The sequence below is a fragment of the Leopardus geoffroyi genome, chromosome E2 (assembly GCF_018350155.1).
Source record: "Leopardus geoffroyi isolate Oge1 chromosome E2, O.geoffroyi_Oge1_pat1.0, whole genome shotgun sequence".
Lineage (NCBI taxonomy): Eukaryota > Metazoa > Chordata > Mammalia > Carnivora > Felidae > Leopardus > Leopardus geoffroyi.
Window position 1 is genome coordinate 35,314,657 of NC_059335.1, and position 21,702 is coordinate 35,336,358.

The 21,702-nt window shown below is 53.4% G+C and overlaps 1 protein-coding gene and 1 long non-coding RNA gene across 7 annotated transcripts in view; both read left to right on the forward strand.

Moving 5' to 3' along the window:
* Window positions 1-7,016, forward strand: part of LOC123579247 — a 40,048-nt gene extending 33,032 nt beyond the window's left edge. For all 3 annotated transcript variants that reach the window (XR_006702696.1, XR_006702695.1, XR_006702694.1), the window contains exon 3: window positions 5,838-7,016. This is a non-coding gene — a long non-coding RNA (uncharacterized LOC123579247). The remainder of the gene's footprint in view (window positions 1-5,837) is intronic.
* A 2,491-nt stretch (window positions 7,017-9,507) lies between these two features.
* Window positions 9,508-21,702, forward strand: part of NDRG4 (NDRG family member 4) — a 43,488-nt gene continuing 31,293 nt past the window's right edge. The window contains exon 1 of one of the 4 annotated variants that reach the window (XM_045442953.1): window positions 9,508-9,638. Coding sequence is in view for 2 of the 4 variants with exons in the window: in XM_045442950.1 (XP_045298906.1) it covers window positions 10,202-10,238 (37 nt within the window). In the remaining 2 variants the exon portion in view is untranslated. Of the gene's footprint in view, window positions 9,639-10,062; window positions 10,239-21,702 lie in introns of those variants that run through there. The other 3 variants (XM_045442956.1, XM_045442950.1, XM_045442951.1) reach the window with 3 other exon arrangements.

The window sequence follows — 21,702 nt, forward strand, 5'->3', positions numbered from 1 at the left end:
AAATTCTAATCCCCAAGGTGATGGTATTAGGAGGGGGGGCCTTTGGGAGGTGGTGAGGTCATGAGGGTGGAGTCCTCATAAGCGGGGTTAGTGCCCTTATAAAAGAGACTCCAGAGAGCTCTCTGCTTTCTACCACGTGAGCAAACAGCTCTCTGCAACCCTGGAGAGGCCCTCACCAGACCCTGACCAGGCTGGCACCCTGCTCAGACCTCCAGCCTCCAGAAGTGTAGACAAGACACCCAGTTTGCAGTATTTTATGATAGTGACCGGAGATGACTAAGTAAGACAGGGCTGCTGAGCTGATGTGAGTGCGTGGAGGGGGGTCGCACAGGACCCTGCCCAGCAGTGTGTGGTGTCCCTGAGGATTATGGAGGCAGCAGGTGCAGTGCCCAGAGACGGCAGTGGGTGGTCCAGGATGCTGGTTCTTCCCGCCCAGCATCGGTGCTCACTTGCCACCCAGTGGCCCTGTTCCCCTAGAAGGCCGCTCATGTCCCGTCTGTGGCCCCACCCCACCCAGCCTGCTGAGCCAATGGCTTTGTCTCAGGATCGAACTCTAACCCACCTTGAGACTTAAGACTTCCCAATGAGACCTCTGATGTAATAAAAAAAACACTTTTATCCATGTGTCTTTACTGATAGAAAGTGGCGTGCTTACAGTAATAATCCAATTCCATTCAACGGTCATTTAATAAGTGACCACTAGGTGTGGTCCTCGGCATCGGGAGGCCCTGCGCTGGGTTTTGATTGCTGCTGTGAACAATGACTGCCTTAGCGGCTTAATGCCACATAAATTAATTTTCTCGTGGAGCTCGAGGTCTGAAATCTGGAATGGGTCTCATGGGGCTAAAATCAAGGAGTCCTCAAGGCTGCCTGCCTTTTGGAGCCTCTCAGGGAGAATCCACTTCCTTGCTTCTTCCAGCTTCTAGAGACCATCTGCTTTTCCTGGCCCATGGCCTTCATCTTCAAAAGCAGCAATGCTGGCAAGCCATGTCTTTCTCCTACAACCCTCTCTGGCTCTCTCCTGCCTCTCTTCCACTTTTAAGGACCCTTGCATTTACACTGGGCCCACCCAGAAATGCAGAATAATCTCCCTGGGTTACAGTCAGCTGATGAGCAACCTTCATTCCATCTGCTGCCTTCATTCTCCTCTGCCAAGTAACGTGTCATGTTCACAGGTTCCGGGGATTAGGACGCAGACATATCTGGGGGAGGCACGATTCTGCCTGCCGCAGGTCCCAGCATGTGGTGAGCCCAGCGCCGTGCGGGTACTTTATAAGCCCCACTCACTTAGTTCTTCAGCAAATACTGGTGGAGGGCTCCATCCTGAGCATGAGGCCCGGCGCCGGATGCTGAGGCTGAACGGCCAACAAGACACGGTCCAGCCCTCAGGCAGCTCATAGTACAGGGCGGAGAGGGACCTGCACACAGACACTGCTTTACAGGGTTAAGGGAAGGTGGTGGAGCCAATGACTTTGCTCCTCTAAACCTGTTTCTTTATCTGTAAAATCAGAAAAATATGCCGTGCCACCCTGAACGCGCTGGATCTTGTCTGATCTCAGAAACATAAAGTGGCAGCTCTCTCTCCAAACGGTGGGAGAATCAAACGACACAGCATATGTAAGTGTACTTTTAGCACTATGTGTGGCACACAGTAAGGGCATAATAAACGGTAGACTATTAATACTGGGGTTTTATTAAGCATGTGGCATGATGGGCACACAGAGGAGGGGAGTCAGGGAATCAGTAAATCAGGTGAGATCTAAATTGACACCCCAGGGATAAGCAGGATTAGCCAGGGGAAGTGTAGGAAGTGAAAGGAAGGGTCCCCAGGTAGAGAGGATGCACGTGCAAAGGCCCTGTGGGGAACAGGCCCCTCAATCCTCATGATACCCTGACACCATACCAGGTCTTTTTCTTCTGTGTATGTATATGAGTTGTGCTTCTCCCCAGAGGCCCAGAAGCCATAGGGAGCCCCTGGCTTCTCAGCATCCAGCTCCAAGGTGGCTGCATGTGTCACTGTCCCTACTTCCCTCATCATAAGGATCCCACTGGCCCCACACTTTGTGCCTGGAGCCACAAAACTCATTGTCCTAACAGCCACTAACCATGGGGCCCTGACCAGGTGCCGAGCCCTGGGCTGGGGCCTCTTCAGTTATCAGCTCCCTAACTCCTCACAGCTTTATCATTAGCCCATTTGAGAAGGGAGGAAACTTTTTTTTTATCAAATTTTTTTTAATGTTTTACTTTATTTTTGAGAGGGGGGGAGGGGCAGAGAGAGAGAGAGACGCGCGCGCGCACACACACACAGAATGCGAAGGAGGCTTCAGGCTCTGAGCTGTCAGCACAGAGGCCGACACGGGGCCCGAACTCCCAAACTGCGAGATCATGACCTGAGTCGAAGTCGGAGGCTTAACTGACTGAGCCACCCAGGCACCCCGGAAACTCTTTGAGTTTAGGAAACTTGACTGAGTTCATGGAGGTATTAGATGGTAGAGCCCAGGGTTGTCTGACTCCTCATCAGGAGGGCCACACAGGCCAGCAGCCTAGGCTTTGATGGCTCAGCTCCATGCACGGAGGCTGGACAGAGGAAAACGGGATGAGGCAGAGCCTTTGAAGGATAGCTGGTCTGCCCTAGACTTGACTTAGGGGACCAGACCCTGGGGTGAAGGCCAGGGAAGGGGCCAGGGTCCCAGGATGAGTTGCAATAGCAGCAGGCCCAAGAGAACAAAAAGACACAGTGGCTTGGACGCTTACAGGAGGGCCCCAGACTGTGCCCTCCCCCCCTCAGCAGGGCCTGGCCTTTCCCAAGAGCAGGGACCTCCGATCTGGAGCCAGAGGGAGCCTCTCAGCTCATCCGTTCCTTACCTGGGGACACAGCTGAACGGACCAAAAGAAAAATGCACGTGGAAGGTTCCCGGTATATGGCAGTGGCTCCTGGCCCCTTACTGCACCTTCAAACCCAGCAGAACTGGGCCAACTGTTTTCTCTTGGGGAGCACTGAGCCGTATCAAATCATGATAGTCAGCCTACCTTGAAGTTAAACTTCCTTTCTTTTATGAAATCAGGTTGATAATAGATGATGGGTTGTGTGGACATGTGGCAGAATAAATGACTGGCGTCGGTGCAATAGGGGTTTAACTCAGCAGACTTAGGTTGCTTAAATCCCGCACTTTACAAAGAAAGGACGGGCCCTTGACCTCTCCTGGGAGATAACCTCTGAGCCTTTGGAAGGTCCTGCCAATTAGCGGCTTCTGTTATGTCTGAGGCCTTGGGCCACACTGTATCAGTTTGGCCGGATAGTTGGCAGTAACAATAGGACCTATGGAGAATGCTTGTTTTGGAATGCCTGAGGCCCAGGCCACGCTGTATCCGTGGATCAGTGGACCTCGTGGGGCCTGGGGACTGAGCTAAGGCAGTGACACTGCTGATGCATTCTTACACGACTGACGCCCAGTACAAACAGGACACCAGGTCTCAGGTGAGCGCCGCTGGTTGGTACGTTGGTGCTGGAAGAATTCAGCGTGTCCCCATGTGACTCCACCCGCCGCGGGTGGGAGGTGCTCCTGGAAGCCTGTGTTTGGTGTCTCTGGCCTCTGCTTGTGCATCTTTTCTCTTTACTGAGTTTGCTCTATGTCTTTTCATTAAAACAAAGTCACTGGGAGGGCAATGGCTTTTCTGAGAGCACTGTGAGTTCTCCTAGCAAATCACTGAGCTTGAGGGTGGCCTTGGGGACCCCTGACACAGCATCTTCAAGGATGCTAAGTTTGGCTTAGCTGAACCGGCCTCGGTTTCTAGTATCTGGAAATCTGGTCGGAACTTCTGATTCAACCTAACCCTGTCGTTGTGGTACTGGGGTCTCTGCGGGGACACTGTGGCCTGGAGAGGGGAGAGCGGCCCCCCAGGTGGTGGCCACCGGGCCAAGTCCTCCCCGGAGCGGCACATGCTCAGTCTAGCTCAAGCTTGGGTCGGCCTGGGACAATGACACTGCAGAAAGGGGGCTGTTTCTTCCCAGAACTTTCCGACAGAGGCTCCTCCAGACATTCCAGACACATGTGTTCTGTTTGGGAAGGAAAATGGCTTTGCTGTCCTCCAGAGAGAGAATGTCAGCTTTTGTCTGCTTCCTGCCAGATTTCTGTGTACCTGGGAGCTCCCTGGAGCCCCCAGGGGAAGCTGTACCTTATTCCTGCCCCTCGGGTCTCCCTCCCCCCGCTGGAGCCGGGTAGCACATGCCAGAGCCAGCAGGAGAGTTAGGATAGAGAACAGCCTGGAGGGCCACCCTCCTCCCTCCACAGGACTGCCTTTCTGTAGAACAATTCCCACTCTTCGGGGAAAACTGAGGGAAGTTCAGCTAAGCCAAACTTAGCTCTGGTCCTTGTCCCAAAGTTTGGACATAAAAACTTTAGTTCCAGAGACAGGCAAGATAGCTTACCCTCAGACCTGCCTCAGTTGTTTTCTTTTTCTTAGCTTGCTACTTGAAATGATTATAGATTTATAGGAAGTTGCAAACAAGTACAGGAAGTTGCAAAGAAAAGGTCCTGTGTGCCCTTCACTCAGTGCTCCCCGATGGCAACATCGTACAACTACGAGATCCAGACCTCAGGCTTTAAAATGATATTGGCTCCATGGGGAAGCTGAGTCCTGGCAGCCACTTCACTCCTTCCCCAGGAGTCCCCCAAGCACCTGCATAGGTGCAAAGACAATCAGGGCTTTGAAGCAGGCATTGGCCTCTTTCTGAGGACGGATGAGCTGGCACTGACAGAAGTCAGAGACCAAGCAGCCAGGCAAAGGGAGGCTGCAGAGTGGTCTTAGGAGGTCATCCAAGAGATGTGGGCAAAGCAGCATCTTTGGGTGGACTGCTTGCGATATTGTTTCCAATAATGAAAACTTGGAATGCCTGGCAGGTGAGACTGGCCAAGAAAATAATGAAGCATTCACACAATAAAGACAGTGTGGCTAATGTAATCACACTGTAGAAGAATAACTTTTATCAGGGTAAATGTTCATGATATACCAGCAAGTGGAAAAAAGATCACCAAAAATATGTGCAGTATGATTCTTTGGGGGGAAACACACACACACACACACACACACACACACACACACACACACACATACACACACACACACACACACAAAGTGCTGAAGGATATACCCCCCAGAATGTTAACACCTTAACGCTGGTAATCTTTAGACAATGGAATTATGAGAAATTTTTATTTTTTCCTTCTGTATCTTATAAGTTTTCTGCATTGATTATATATGACTATTGGAATTCTTTAAAAAATATTACCAGATCCATCCCTTGTCTTGACTCTGCCCAAACTTGGCTCCGTGTGTCTGGTAAAACTTGCAGGGGAGGTGGAGGGTCATTTTCAAAGGGACCTGGAGGGGGTTCTGCTGCCTTGTGGGAGGGGGGAGGAGTCGGTAGGGCGTCTGGAGTTGCCTGGAGAGCAAGGGCTGGCCCCGCAGGAGAGGGTCTTTGCACACATGGGAGAAAGGGGGTGGCAACATTGCCAGCAAGTGGTCCAGGGTGGCCCAGGAGTGGGGAGCAGCTAACCTGGTGCCTGGTGGAATTCCAGAGCCAGGCTGAGGCCAGAAGCTCACCCTTGCCCACTTCATCGCTCCAGCTTCTTTACCATCTGCTCATACACACACGCATGGCATTCTCCACTTCCATTCAGGAGCTCCTGGCAGGGGCACGGCTGCCTTGTGTTCAGCTCTGTGCCCCCCTGAGCTTTGCAAAAGGCCTGGCTGACCCAGTGTATGATGGTTGGATGGTATCTTCCCCCATCACCCACTTTCTCATCTCCATCTGCTGACTTTCCATCTCTCTGCAGGCTCAGATGCCTCTTCCTCCAGGAAGCCCTTGCTGACCCCTCCAGGGCCCCACCCTACTGCGTGGTAACTTCAATTACACATTTTACCAGCCTGCCCAGTACCTAGATTATGGAACTCTGAGCTGGTTTCCTCCTTTAGTGCATAAACCTTAGCAAGGTCAATCAATGCCCTCATCAACTCTGGTTCTCCAGTGCACCCCACAACACGAGGTTTGGCACCAAAGAGGCACTCAACCAATCCTTTAACAGAAGAAAAAGGATCCACTCTTCTCTCCCTGAGGCCCTGTAACTCATGACTAGTGCGTGGGGAGTGGGGGACGGTCCCTGCCTCACCTTCCCCTGCTAGGAGAGCAAGCTTCCGTGGCCCCAGGCCCGTCTGCACCTCCAACCCCACCTGCTAGTTCTTTATACTCGCTCCAGTCATGGTCACGAGGGGCCCGGAGAGGAATGGTGACTCAGCCCAATTCATCACCACAATGGAAAAACCCAGTCACCTGTCCTCCTGGCAACGGGACCCGAGCTTCCTCTGCATCTGGAAGGGCAGAAAGCCATACTGTTTTCAAGGTCCTTTTGTCTTTCACCTGCTAAAAAATCAAAGACTGGAATATGCAGGAGCACCACCCGTCGACACTGTAGACTTGCAGCTGGCTGGGAATCTCAGTGACCAGGGGTGGTGCGTTCCACACCAGGCTCCAAGGTCAGTGCCCTTGTGTGCATCTCAGAGCAACTTCACGAGCCCACTGTTGTGGGCACTGCCACCGTTTTGACCACCAGCATCTGAGTCACCCTTCCTACGAGACAGAGCCCACCTCCTCCTAGAGGAACTGAACACATCTTTTCCCAGCCTCCCTTGCAGCTTTGGCAGAGTACCCGACCCGGGCACCTCCAATCAGACACGCCCGTTCTTGACTGTGAATGAGAAACTAGTGGCACGAGGGAGGGAGCCAAGGGCACACAGAGTCCATCCTGGCAAGGACTCGGCAGCAGCAGCAGCAACTCAGACTTCAGAGACTTCAGCCGTGGTCCCGATGCATGGCAGTGTCCCGTGTCCTTGCCCCTGGCGCCGGCTACAGCGTCCGTGGTGGTTTTGACACCAGACCAGCGCTGCAGTGTTGGGCCCGGATCCTGAGACCCAGAGAGCTGCCCGCCCTCCTTGTAACAAAGCCCTTTTTTGCTTAAGCTAGCCAGAGTCGGTCTCTGTTTCCTGCAACTGCCAGGCTGCTGCATTAGCCTGAACTTCCAGAGGGGCAAACGAGGGCTCAGAGAGGTCTTCAGAAAGGCTGCGTCTCATCTCCAATGGTGGTGTGGGCCAGGCTCCTGCCCATTTGACAAACGGCAAAGGGGAAGCCCAGCAAAGGCAGCGACTTAAGCAGCATCTTTCAGGTAATTAGGAGCCAGGCTGGGGTGCCTTTTAGAGACCCCCAGTTCCAGCCAACAGCTTGGCCCTCTGCCGTGCTCCGTTTTCCTCTGTTCAAAGCCATGCCATCAGGCCTGTCCTCAAACATCATGCCTCCTGCGCAGGTGTTAAAGATGAAGAGAGCCTAGGAGCAGAAGGGACTGAGAACTTGTTCTTCTGACTCAGCAGGGACTCCTCTTTACCTGGCATGACTGACCATCTCCTCCAGAAGGGGCGGGGGTCCCCTCTGCCTGCTTATTCCCTAAGCACCTGTGCTGGGTGCAAAAGCCCCCCATCCTCAGGGGTGGGGGGTGGGTGTTCTTACATTCCTTCACCAGCTGTTAAGTGTCCACTTTCACAGGTTCAAATCTGCAACCTGACTCCCCCAAATGCTCACTTGGAGTTTGGGAATTATCTGAGCCTCGTGGATTGTGCACATCAATTCAAGGCCATCGTAGATGCCATTCTGCACACAGACATGTCACAGTGTCAAAGCTTTTGTTTGGCAGCCCTAACATCCTCCTGGGGCCTGTATTCCCATTCCCCTCCCCCTCCCCCCCCCCCCCCCCCCCCCCCCCGCCAGGGAATTCAGAACAGGCTAGGCCTCATGAACTACGTTACTAGAAAACCAACAATTAGTTTTGTTCCATGACTAGGTCTGTCATCAGATCTTATTGAAAAGGGTAGAACTCAGGGATGCCTGAATCCCTAAGACAGGCATAACAATTTAATCATCAATAACAATAGCAACTATTTAGTGAACACTTAAACCATGTGTCTGACACTATGCTAAGCATTTTCTTTATGTTCCGTCATTTAATTCTTACAAGAACCCTCCGAGGGGTCATCATCCCAATTTCAGGGTATGGCATGGAGGTTCAGGGAGGGTGAGTAACTTGCTGGACCTCACACAGCCGGGAAATTGTAGAACCAGCCTGTGCTCTTGAGGACTGACTCCAGACGTGTACACGTAAGAACCACAGTCTCCTGGATGTTTTGGACACAGAGGTTCACTCTGTCACCACTGGCCTCCCCCATCCCTTTTACAAAGGTGGAAAGTGAAAGGGACTTCCCTAAGGTGAGCCCCAGAGCTGTAAGGAGAAGCCAAGCTTGCTACCTCCCATGTGGTTTATATACTGTACCCCGAGCAGGAGCACGCACCCCGCCTGGGGCCACCAAATCTTACTAGCTTCCTCAACACCAGTGAGTCAGTTCATTCAATGGCATGGCAGCCTCCACCACAGCCTGGAGCTAAGGGACAGCCAGAACCTGACCACAAACCAGACAAAGGGGAGGAGGTGCCACAGGATCCACCTGAACTCCCACCCAGTGGGGCCTCTCAGATGACTGGTCTCTGCACAAAACAGGCTGGAATCTGGGAGAGGCAGATCCCTGACCAAGGTCACTGGCAGGCCCTCAGTAGAACTCGTCTCCGGAAGCACCGTTTTGAACTGTCTTGCCCAAGTAAATTTTTCCAGGTCATCAGATTTCTCCCTACAGGACTCCATCTAGGGACTTTAGCGCTGCTTCATTTGGGGTGACAGGTGAGAGCAACGTCCCTGAGCCAGACCAGAGAGAGCCTGAGCAACACAAGGATGTGCCAGATCCCCTTCCCGCTCAGATGATGAAGGGTGAATTGAAAGCAGGGACACTCTGGGCGGGACCCTGACGGCCCAGAACACCTTTGTCTGGAGACCATTACTCCCCCACCAGTTCCCAAGGAAACCCTGGGGGTCTGAAAACTGGACGGGGTTCCAAGGACCCGTGAGCACCTGGTTCTTTCCGACCCCTCCTGGGCTTTTCCCAAACAGGTCCCTGGCGGCGGCGGGGTGGGGCGGGGGCGAGTGGCGGGGGCGGAGGAGGCCGCTGTCCCCAACCGCTGGGGTTCCCCTCGGGAATCTGAACAAAGAGGGAGGCAGAGGCCGCCCCCTCCCCGGGAACCCGACGCCGCGAGGCTGCAGGGGGCGCGGGAGGGTAGGGGCCTTCCGCCGCACCCCGCCAGGTCGAACGCGGTTGACCTTTTCCCCGGACGCCTGCGAGAGGCGAGAAGCGTGCGGGTCCACAGGGGGTCTCGGCTAGGCTCGGGTGCCGCGGCGTCCGCTCGCCCGCCGGCCCACCCACCGGCCGGGCGCTCCCGCCGTGGCCGGAGGGGGAAGCCGAGCGCCCGGGACTTCTCCGCTGCAGGCACCCTGCCGGGCCCAGCCGGCCGGCGGAGCGCCCACGCCCACCACACCCACGTGGGCACGCCCCCCGCGGCGCACCGCCCCCAGCCCAGCCTCCGCCCCCGGCAGCGGCAGCGAGGTGGAGGGGCTCCCGGCTGCCCGCACCTGCACCCGCGCGTTGGCGACGGCGGCGCCGAGGCCCGGTTCCCCGCCTGCGCGTCTGTCTCGTTCACATCACCCTCGGTGAGTCGGCGGCGCCCTCGGTCTTTCTCCCCGTCTCCCCCCGCCGTTGCGGCTGCGGCCAGCCCGCCACCCCTGCTCTGCCTCCCCTCGCGACCCGAGACTCGGCGAACCGCGCGCCCTCTCGCTGGGGCTACATTTGGCTAACGAGGGCGGTACCCCCTCCCAGCCGGACGCGGGGACCTCCCCGGGCGTCGCGGTGGGGGAGGCGCGGGCGGCAAGGCCTCTTTGTTCGGGCGACAGGCGCCGGGGGGCCCCCCTCCCGCCGCCGCCGGGAGTGTCACCCGCACCCAGCCCGCGCGCTCCCTCCGCCTCCCGGAGATCACCCCGACCAGGTGGCGGCGCGCGCCTTTTAGGGGTGCGCGGTCGTGCAATTGGTGGATTTTTTTAACCGGTTTTGGAGCGGGGGGGGGGGGGGGGAGAACGGCGAGGGGGGCGGCGAGAGCGCTCCTGGCTCCCGGCAGCTCCGCCTGCCAGGCTCCTGGCTCTCCTGCTGCTTCGCTCCTCGCCTCCCGCGCTCCTCTCCCGGCTCGGCCGAGCTCGCTCCCCGACGCCGCAGCGCGGAGATGAAGGTGCTGGGACACAAGATCGAACTGCTGACAGGTACCGCCGGCCCTTCTCCTCCGCCGCCCCTGGGCGCGGCCCTCGCCGCCCGCTACTTTCCGAGTTGGAGCGGGAGACCGGCGCGCTGGCCGGGGTTTGGGGCGGCTCGGGCTCGAGCTGGAGGAGGGGGTGCGGATGCTAGCGAATTTCGAGCTTGTGCGCTCTCTGTTCCTGCGCGGAGCACCGCTCCGAGAGAGGACGTGGGGCTGTGTCCCGCCCGGCCCTGCTCCAGTCCGCGGTGCTGGCGTCCCGCAGGAGGGAGCGCGGGTCAGGGGAGCGGCCCCTTGGAGTCTCCGACTAGCCGAGCTGTAGCCAGGCCATCGGAAGGGATTTCAGCGCCCTTGCCCTCCAGTCAGTGTCGCCGTCCCCCAGTAAAGAAGGAGCTCCCTGGGCTCCCAACAGGACCCCTGCCATAGGCCTTTTATTTCCTGCTCCCCGTAACAATCTGAGCGCCTTTCCCTAGAAGTTTCTTGCTGGGAGTAGAGGCCAAGTGGTCTGTGAAGTGGGCAACCAGATGGGACCCTGCCGACTGGGGGCTCTCAGCCTTGAGGCTCCTCTGGAGAAGCGGCCAGACACCCTGCTGGAAACCACATCCAGGGTGCTGTGGCTGGAGATCAGCAGAGGACACTGGGTATGCCCAGAAGTGGGGGAGGAAAGAGCAAGGACAGGAGACCCAGTGTCTGAGAGGTGGGAGAGCTCTCCCACTCCTGAGGTTGTGTGGAGAGACTCGGGCAGGTGGAAGGGGCTAGGAAAGGGAAACACCCAGGGCCACCATCCCCCCCCGGGCCTGGGCGGTGAAGGTGCTCAATCAGTGTTTCCTGGGGCCGTGTGTGGAGTCGGGCACCTGGAAGACTTTGGTTTCTGACCTCAAGGACCTTACTGTCTGGTGCCAGAGAACAGAGCACAGGAACTCTGTTACAAGACAGGGAAGCGGGCAGCAGTGTGGGGGTGCGTTCAGGAAACAGGTTGGAGTCTGAGGGCGCTGGAGGGGAGCAGAGAGATTTGAACACATGGCAGTGTTTGAACTGGACCCTAAAAGACAGAATTTCTATTAATGGAGAGAGACGTGGCATCACAGGCTAATGGAGGGAGGGGCCAGCTTACATATAGGCCCTGCGAGTGGTGCAGAGGCTGGAGGGCCTAGAGCTGCGAGGGGAGGTCTGGTGAGGTTTCAGTCTGTGAGTGAGAGTTAAGTTACCTGCAGCTGCTGTCCTTGGCTCCTGGCAAGCTCACAAACAAGGAAGAGGGGGCTGTTCCGAAGCCCTGGAAAACCTGGCCAGGTGCTCAGAAGTGCCAGGTCTTAGGTGGATGAGCCGTGGGGCTGGCCCTCCCTCCAATCCCTTACCAGCTTTTCCTTGTAGAGCTCACTTGAGGCAGGCTGGCCCACCTGACTTCAAGGCCATTGCACTAGTTAATACCCTTGAGGGAAAGTTTTTACAACCCCGTGGGTGTTGGGAGCCCTGCTCACAGGGCAGAACTTCTGGATCCTCCCCTTCTCCTCTTTGGCCCCAGAAGGCCCTGGAGGAAGAATGCTCTTGGGAGGCATTCATGGGGGCTCCAATGGGGGTGCAGCTTTGGGGTCCCAGGGCAATGTGCCCTTATCTCCTGGGTACAGGGGTCAGGGACCCGCCTCCCTCACCAGACAGGCTTACCTGGTTCTGGTGGACTCTCTAAGCCCCTGGCCAGGCTGGAACAGGAGCCCCTAGGGCACTGTCGTGGGTCACAGGCCCCCCCCTTGCACCTCTCACCAGGCCCTGGGAGACGGTGCATCCCTTTAGCCTCTGGCTGGTGGTCTTTGTGACCTTCCTCCCAACTCCATCCTGTCCTCCTCCTTGTCCCACAGATAAGGGTTCAAATCCCAGCCCTTCTGCTGACCAGCTGTGTGATTTCAGACAGCTTGCTTAACCTCTCTGGCTTCAGTTTTCTCCTCTTAGAGATGAAACTGTTGACCCCTCCCTCTGAGAGTTGGCATGAGGCTCACTGAGATAGCACGGGTGAGGGGGCTAGCCCTGGTGGGCACCTCTTGGGCTTCATCTCCCTTCTGGAAAGTTCCTCGTCATGGAGAACTTCCACCTACCGTGGCTGGTTGGCCACTAGAGAGTTTGACTCTGTCCCTAACTCCACCTTATCCCTGCTCACATGCATCTGTGAGATTCTGACCTGTCTCCCCTGCTGGATGACGAGCAGGTCAAGGTCAGTGTGGTTCCAAGTTGAATGTGGTGGGATATAGCAAATGCCCAATCATTGTTTGAGTCCAGGCTCAGTTGTGTCTCTGGGAGGATTCCTTAGAGGCCCATAACTCCCTGCCCCCTGCGTCAGCATTAGTGAATTGTTCCATTGAACCTCTTTGCTAAAATCCTACCTCTGTAGCTGTTTACAGTTTTCACATTCTCCCCTTTTATCATCATGCCCCTTTTCCCAGTGAGATTAGTCACTTCTTCATGCAGCTGGGAAAAGGTGGAGCTCAGTTTCAAACCTGGGTCCTGAGCCATCCCGTGTGTTCTAACTGCCCGGCTTCAGGCCAGTCTTCAAGCTGTTCACTTCTTTTTCCCATCTGTAAAATGGGATCATCATGGTACTTACCTGGTTGTGTGCTTCAGCAATTAGCTGTGAGAGTGTGTGTCAGTGCTGAGTGCAGTGTCAGGCAGACAGTCAGCAAATCGCAGTTGTAGGGCTTTTGTCCCCAACTACCTCCTCAGTGTCCTAGGGTCTCCCCCTTCCCCTTTGCTCCTCTTCTGAAATGTTCCAGTTCCTTCTCTGGCTTCTCCACACAATCCAGATCTCCCTGCAATGTGCTCCTGGGGGACTCTGCTGAGACCTCAGTTTCCCGTCATGTGGAACAAATGGGGCACGACACCTAGAGTTGGGCCCTACTGGCCTGACATCACAGCTCTGACATCAGGTGGGGAAGGCCGGGTGCCCCTCACCTGTGGGGCTGGAAGGATGTCCATGAGTTGTTGTGCCCAGTCGGAGCATGTCTTTTTGTTGCAGAGAGAAGAAGCAGGTGGTAGGGGCTGTTCTAGGAAGTTTCACAGGTAACTGATGCATATGGCAGGCAGCATTTTCCAGACTTTCTGAGTCTTGCAGTATAAGGAGGGCAGGGATTTGGGAACCAGAACGGTCTCCTCTCTGTTTCTCAGCTCCTGAGCAAATTTGTAATTACTCTGAGCCTCTGTCTCCTGATCAGTAAAATGGGAATAAGGGCCCTACCTCAGTAGCACTGGGAGGACCCCAGCACGTGGCCCCCCATGTGCCCACGCAAGCTTGCTGCAGTCTTCAGAGGACAGACTCTTGGTGCCTTTTGTAGCTGAGTGTTTTTTTTTTATTTCTTAGTATGATGTGGGAAAGTGGGACATTAGTCTACTTGGAAACAGGAAAGTGATGGCTTATGTGCATTTGCACTCAAACAATATGTCTCCAAGATGGTTTGGAGTCCTGAGGGAGCTCTAAAGTGGCAGATTTGGGGCTCTGATATGGTCCCTTGGGAGCCCTGATGTTGGATGTTGGAAATGTTTTAAAAATACACTCAATGTGTGATTAAAAAGCAAAACTTTTTGCCTGTTCTGTCTGGAATTTTGGTGTCATTTGAATGCATGGAATATGTAGTCCCACACAATTTCATAGACTACCTTTAAATAGTGTTTGATTCTTGGCAGGTGTGTTGACCCACATTTTACATGTGGGGGAAAATGAGAAGCACAGATTTATCCCAGCAGGCTGAAAATAGGATCCCAAATCCTCATTTCCAGTTCATCCATTTCAGCAAACTCCACTGCTTCACCGGTGTGCTGCAGTGTGGGCGGGGGCATGCAAATGAGGGGGCGTGGTCTGAAGAGGGGAGGGGTACGCAGGTGGGCCCCCAGCCACAGGTGAGGGTGGGGCGTGCGGAGACAGCCGTGCTGTCCCCACTGTCCATGCGGAGGGCAACTGGCGCAGCTTTTATGAAGGGCAGGTTGGCAATGCTGTATCAGAAGTTTAAAAATATGTGTGATCTGTGACTCAGCAGTTGAATTTTTAGGAACAAATAAAGATGTGTGCAGAGGTGTTTGTTCAAGGGTGTTTATCCCATAGTTGTTTATAGAAAAAAAATAATAAACGGGAGCAATCTGAATGCCTAACAGCAGAGAACGTTAAATAAATGTGGGTGCCATCATACTAGGGAACCCCAACAGCTGCAAATTATGCCATCACAGGTTATTTACTCATCCGGACAGACACTCCCTTATACATGTAATGATAAGTGGTGACATCACACTTGTGTGGCATTTGCCGTGTGCCAGGCACAGTTCTGAGCGCTTTCTATGTATTAACTCATCCCAACAACCCTAGGAGGGACCCGCTATTATTTCCTCCTTTTTATAGATAAGGCATACTAAGGCACAGAGAAGTTAAGTAACTTTCTGAAGGTCACACAGACGTTAAGTGGCTAGCTGGAATGTGAACCAGGATATCTGGCTCCAGAGTCCAAAAGTATGTCTCAAAACTTTTTTTGTTTTCAGAAAGAGAAAAACCTTTTTCAGTATGTAGATCAGCAGTGAAAAAAGATGAAAGAACCTAAGTAGAAATCTTAACAGTGGTTTCCTCCGATGAGTAGGATCGTATGTGCTTTTTACTTCTGTGCGCTCTTCTGCTTCTCTGACTTTTCTCAGTGAATGTGTGTTACATGAAATTCAAGTTCAGTTTTTAAAAACTAAGAAGGAACAGACGCAGAGAAGTGCTGAGTGCTGGGGTTCTGATGCAGTCAAGCCGGCGGGAGCCCTGAGGAAGAGCCGAAGCCCAGTGCTTTGGAAGCGGCGTGTTCTTGGAAAGCTTGAGGGCAGAGCAGTGGATGTTGAAGTTGGCTTTCCATAGGGAAGAGGAAGTGTTCAGGGGCACAGTGAACAGTTCTGACAAACGTAGGGCTGCAAGACCATGGGGGTGTGTGTGTGCACTAGGCTGAATAACGGCTCCCAAAGATATTCAGATCCTAAGCACTAGAACCTAGAAGCGTTAGATGACAAGAGACTGCAGGTGTGATTAAGGTAAAGCATGTGAGATGGGGTCTTTGTCCTGGATTAGCCAGGGGGGCCCTGAATGCAAGCACATGTATCCTTACGAGGGGGGAGGCAGAAGGATACTTGACCACAGAGCCCGGGAGAAGGCAATGGAATGCCCTGCATCAAGATGCTTCACTTTCTCCACACCGCTGGCCCTAATGATGGAGGACCGGCCAGGAGCCAAGCAGTGCAAGGAGCACAGTTCTAAACCTGGAAAGTGCAGGAGAAGAGATTCTCCCCTCGGATCTGCGTAGGAAGGAAGAGTGGTCCTGCCAAAACCTTCACTGCCGCCCAGTGCCATGGAGCTTGGACTTCTGACCTCCAAGACGATGAGACAACGATAGGCCTTGTTTGAAGCCGCTGAGGTTGTGGTGATTTGTGACACCCAGGAAAACCAGTCCTGGGGTATGCACATCAGACCCAGGGCCTCGGCCCCTGCGCCGGCCAGCAGCACAGGGTGGTGGTCAGACTGTGGGGTTGGAGTCTAGAAAGCTGGATCTGACCTGCCCTGGCCATGTGACCTCAGGCTGAACCTGGCCGAGTCCACAGGGTAGTCTTTTTTTTTTTTCCTTTTCTTTTTTTAAATGTTTTGTTTATTTATTTATTCACAGAGAGAGAGCAAGCACGAGCACGAGTGGGGGAGGTACAGAGAGAGAGGGAGACACAGAATCTGAAGCAGGCTCCGGGCTCCAAGCTGTCAGCACAGAGCCTGTCGCAGGGCTCGAACTCACAGGCTGTGAGATCATGACCTGAGCCGAAGTCGGATGCTCATAAAACTGAGCCACCCAGGCGCCCTGCACAGGGTAATCTTGAGGGTCAACTGAGAGCCCTGCGATGCCGTTTTCTGAGTAGGAGAGCGTCACAGGAGCATGGGCGCAAAGCTGGTCTCTGTGTGGTGACAGAGGAGCTCTCGTTGCATTCATCCTCCGGTGCCCGAAACCCCAAGCCACAGATGAAACGTACACTCCAGCCAGAACGATTACAAGCCCCATAAGAAACACTTCTGAGGACTTACGTGCTTTTCCAGGTCACCTTTTGGGAGAGGCGTGGCAGGACAGATGCTGCGTGCCTGGTGGGGCGCCCTGTCTTAGGCAGGTGAGGTGGGGGGACCCCAGCCTCCTTGGACAGGACACAGGGCATATTTCTGGGATGTCATCTCCCTACACAGGGGTGGGGGTGGGCATTCCATAGCCACGTCTGAGGTTTGTAGCCAGGATCATATTCTGTGCACCTGAGACAGTTTCCTGACAGCCTACTCCAGGGGCCAGGCTTGTGGGTGCCAGAAGTGGCTTTTAGCAGTCTTTTCCATGCTGGTATTTAGGAGGAGAGATGTCCTGTTGGGGCCCAGGGGCCTGGGGGTGGAACGGGGAAGCTGCTGACTCTCCATCAAGTTCCCTGGAGAATCCTGTCCGCCCCACCCTGAGCCATACACCTGCCTTTCCTCGTGCTGAGAGTAAGAGCTCTGAGCTCACTGCTCCCAGAGCCCAAGCCAGCTCCGGAGTATTCACTGAGAACTCGGCCCACTTGGTCAGGGTGGAGGGCGTAGTGGTCGGGGGTGGCCCCAAGGTCCCTCGTGATCTGAAATGGTCATCCAGGAGGACTGCAGGCCCTGAGATGTTCCGGGTTGGAAAAGCCCTAGGCAGCTCGAGTGGACTGTGATGTTGCCATTTGGGTGTGGTGGGCAAGTCCTGCCCTTCCAGCCCATGAGCCTCTGACCCCACACCCAGGCCTGGCTGCCCCTATGTCATTGCAGGGTGGATGGGTGGGTGCTGGGCCAAGTGGAAGAAAAGACCTCGGACCTTCTGTTAGGTCTCCTGATTGCAGAAACTGAGCCTAGGGTGACAAAAAAGGACACTGTGGGGCAACTGTGGCATATGGATGTAGGGCACACGGGGCCACTGGGCTCTGTCTCTCTGTCCCCCACTCCTACCTGTTCGGGTCTTTGGGTTGTTTTGGTTCTAAGTCAGGCCCTGCCTCTTGATGGCGAGTTGGCTGCTGGCTCACAGACCATCCTTCCCATAACCCCAGCGAGGAGCGTCCCCATGGGTGCCAGCAAAGGCCTGGTCCTGACAGGAGCCCGAAGCCCTCCCTGCACCCTCCGAGGCCACGTCCTGTGCTGTGTCCCCCTGGTTTCCACTCACTCACTCCCACTTTGCCGCTGCTTTCCCCTCCTCTCCTTTCTCTGAGCTCCAGCCCTGGACACCTCTGTCCTCACTCACCCCCTGGCTGGCCCCATCCGGTCTCACGAGTTTGGGCACTGCCTTTGTGGTGATGTCAGCAGCCCAGCCATTGGCTTCTCTGTCTGCTCAAGGCTAAACCTGCCTTGAGAGAGCTTTCCAGCTCTCTCCTCACAATGGCTCAGAGCAAAACCCAAGTCATGCTTGACTCTTGTCCCTCCCTCATGCCCCACATCGATTCCCGACAGCTCCCACTGGTTCTGCCATCAGGACACGCCAGAACCTGAGCGCTTCTCCACCTCCACTAGCCGTCAGGTCTCTTCCAAGTCATTGCAACTGTTCTCCCTATTCCCGCCCCCACATCTGTTCCCCCCAGAGCAGGTGGAGGGAGTCTTTAAGATGGAAATCCTCTCGCATCACCCCTCTGCTCAGAACCCTCCAGCACAACCCACTCGGAGGAAGACCAGAGTTTTCCTAACAACCTTCAAGGCACAACATGATCTGATGCTCCTGCCCTTACGTCTTTGTCCCCAGGTCCTTCCCCACCCACCCACTCCCCAGCTCCCCTGAACGTGCCAGACAAATGCCTGCCTCACAGCCTCTGCCCTTCTCTCTGGCCTCAGTGCTCCTGCACATCCCCAGAGCCCTCTCCCTCACCTCCGTGCGCCCTGTTTCAGGCTGTCTACCCCCTTCTCTGACACTGCTTCCTCTATTGACTGTGGCATGTCTGACACACCGTAGATTAACTCAGACTTGTTGATGTTTATCTCCTCCCCTAGAAAGTTCCACAAAGGAAGAACATTTTGTCTATGATAGTATCTTGTCTCTGGTGCCTGGAACAGTGCCTGGCACATAGTAGGTGCTCAGTCAATATCTAGTGAGTGAATGAATGAATGAATGAATGGATTTTCGCCTGAGCCACCTGGCCACGCCTGGGAGTGTGGTTATCTCTGCCTGAACCACATGGATTGGGAATGGGGGGGGGGGGGGCAGGTAATGTTTCATAAAAGGAAACCAGGTGCCATTACAAGTAGGAAAGACCTGGGTGTTGAGTGAGTCCTGACACAGGGCTCCCTTCTGTAGACATTGTGTTTGAAGCAAGAAGACTCTGGGAGTTGCTTGGTGTGAGTCCTTCTCTCCTAGGTGAATGTTGTTCCCGAAAACACTAATACGTTAGGCATTTCACAGGGGCTTCCTGTGAAAAAATACCCCGTAAGAAAGTTGCTCCCTCCTATTCTCTAATTCGGACCATATTGCAGACTCGTGAGCTGGACGAGGCTTGCTGCCTTAGCTTACCTCTTTGGATCTTGCATACAGATCCAGGACAAGTATATCTTTGTTTCTGGGAAATCTGCCAAATGAGGCAGATACACAGCTGAACTGAAGCACCAGTGTTAAAGAAACTTGAGAATCTGTAGCAAAAAATAAAAAAATTAAACTGCCACAGTGGGCTTTTCAACTTTTTAGGTGGGTCACGGTTACCCATATCAGCAAGGTTACTGTGCACCTGTGAGGGCTGAGTGAGAACGGGCTGGCTCCGTTGAAGAGCTAGCGGAGAGCATTGCTTCATGGAGTATACTGCCCACTGGAGAGAGGAAGCTGCAAGTTCTGGCCGAGCTCTAGCATTCCCCTGGTTTCCCTTGGGCAAGCCCTTTCCTTTCCCTTGGCTTTCTGCCTCTTCAGCATGTTAGGGTGGGCCTCCAAGAAAAATGCCCCACATTTAGATACATTTCAACAGTATGGGACAGAAAACCCCAAGATACTAATAGATTAAACAAGATAAAAGTGTACTTCCCTTCTTTATAAACAGAGTCTGAAGATAGGCCATCCCGAATCATGGCTTCATGATTCTCAGGTACCTAGACTCCTTAGTATCCTACCCCAGGGCCCAAAATGGCTGTTCAGGGGCACCTGGGTGGCTCAGGAGGTTAAGCATCTGACTTTGGCTCAGGTGATGACCTCGTGGTTCACGAGTTCAAACCCTGCATCAGGCTCTATGCTGACAGCTCGGAGCCTAGAGTCTGCTTCACATTCAGTGTCTCCCTCTCCCTCTTCCCCTCCCCCGCTCACACTCTGTCTCTCCCTCCCTCTCTCTCTCTCTCTCAAAAATAAGTAAATAAATAAACAAAATGGCTGTTCAGGCCCCCACCTGCACATCTATATTCCAGCCGGCAGGAAGGAAGATGGATTAAAGAATAGCATGTCTCCTCCCTTTAAAGTCACATGCTTCCATTTACATCTTACTGGAAGAATGTTGTCACATGGTCATAAATAAGTTTTATTGCCATTATCTACCTGCCTGTCTAAAATGTAGGGATCTAGGGGTGCCTGGGTGGCTCAGTCAGTTGAGAATCAGACTCTTGATTTTAGCTCAGGTCTTGCCCTCATGATCAAGAGATCAAGCCCTGTGTCAGACTCTGTGCCGAGAGGGAGGTCTGCTTGAGATTCTCTCTCCCTCTCCTTCCACCCCTCCCCACTCTATCTCTTTCAAAAATAAATAAATTAATTAAAATAAAATACAATGTAGGGATCCAGGGGTCCCTGGCTGGCTCAGTTGGTAGAGCATGTGTCTCTTGATCTCAGGATCATGAGTTCAAGCCCCACTTTGGGCGTAGAGCTTACTTTAAATAGATGGGTAGGTAGATAGATAGATAGAGACTTAAAAATGTAGGGATCTATTATTAAGGAAGAAGGAGAGAACAGATATTGGGGGACAATTAACAGTCCTTGCTACAGTGGCACTTTTACTGGTTCCTTACAGTAGCTGCCCACATGGAATGTTATTGGGGTTCTAGTTGTGTCTCTCCTTGGTCTGTGTTTAATTCTTGGGGCCATGTTGTGCAAAGAAACAGAGCTCCCACATTGGTGCTCAGCCTCCATAGAAGGAAATTTTATGAAAGAGCTGTGTTATGGCAACTCTGAGACGCACATCTTTTTTGTACCCTCTCATGTCTAAAATGCAGTCTGTGTTGGGGAGACGGGCTCAGCAGTGCTGTCCTCGCTGTCTCGTGCACCTCAGAATCTGTGGTGGGGAGGGAAATCTTGGAGACAGCAGCAGAGCCCCAGTGGGAAATGCCACACCACCAGCATTCCTGATGTCAGAGGATAAGCACGCAGGCAACCACAATTTCAAGACAGTGACTCAGGGACATCGACCCTGGATGTGGAGAAGTTTTAGGAAGACTTTAAACCATTTATTTCACGTGTAGTTTCCTTTTTAATTTACAAGAGTGATAGATGCTCTTAAAAATCTGGGTCTAAAAGAGTGAAGTACAGGGGTACCTCGGTGGCTCAGTCAGTTGAGTGTCTGACTTCAGCTCAGGTCAGGATCTCTCTGTTCATGAGTTCGAGCCCCACATCGGGCTCGGTGCTTACAGCTCAGAGCCTGGAGCCTGCTTTGGATTCTGTGTCTCCCTCTCTCGCTGCCCCCCCCCCCCCACCTCGCGCTCTCTTTCTCTGTCTCTTTCTCTCTCTCAAAAATAAAGATTAAAAATTTTTTTCATAATAAAATAAAAGGGTAAAGTACAAAAAACTAGCTAAAGTAAGTACAAAAGTTCTGAAGAGTAAGAACTCATTATGTGAATAGCAGTTCTGAAATTACTTTGTGTGTATATACCAGTAATGAGCAAATAAGTGAAACTATTATGGATAGTGAGAGCCAGGTGTCTTATTATGGCAGAAAAAATAACAAAGAAAGGGGGAGAAGTAGAAAAAAACTGTTGTGTTGGGGTGTGTGGCTGGCTTAGTCGGTGGAGTATGTGAATGTTAATCTCAGGGACATGACTTCAAGCCCCACGTTGGGTGTGGATCCTACTTAAAAAAAATAAATTAATGAAAAATTTATTTTAAAAATAGAATTAAAGGTGTCAGTATATATTTGATTTCATCTATTTATTTATTTTTTAAGTTAATTTGTTTTGAGAGAGAGTGCAAGTGGGGAGGGGCAGACAGAGACGGAGACAGAGAATCCCAAGCAGGCTCTGCACTGTCGGAAGAGAGCCCGACGTGGGGCATGAACTCACGAACTGTGAGATCATGATCTGAGCCAAAACCAAGAGTTGAACTCTTAACCAACTGAGCCACCCAGGTGCCCCTTAATTTCAGATTTATACACACACACAGATGGCTAGATTTACAAGAGTGTGTAGCATACTTACCCACATATCCTAACTCTGCTTGTTAAGACAGCCTGGAACAATGGAACCCCAGTGGCAATGAGCACACTAGTGCCCAAATCTTGGTTTCCTTTTT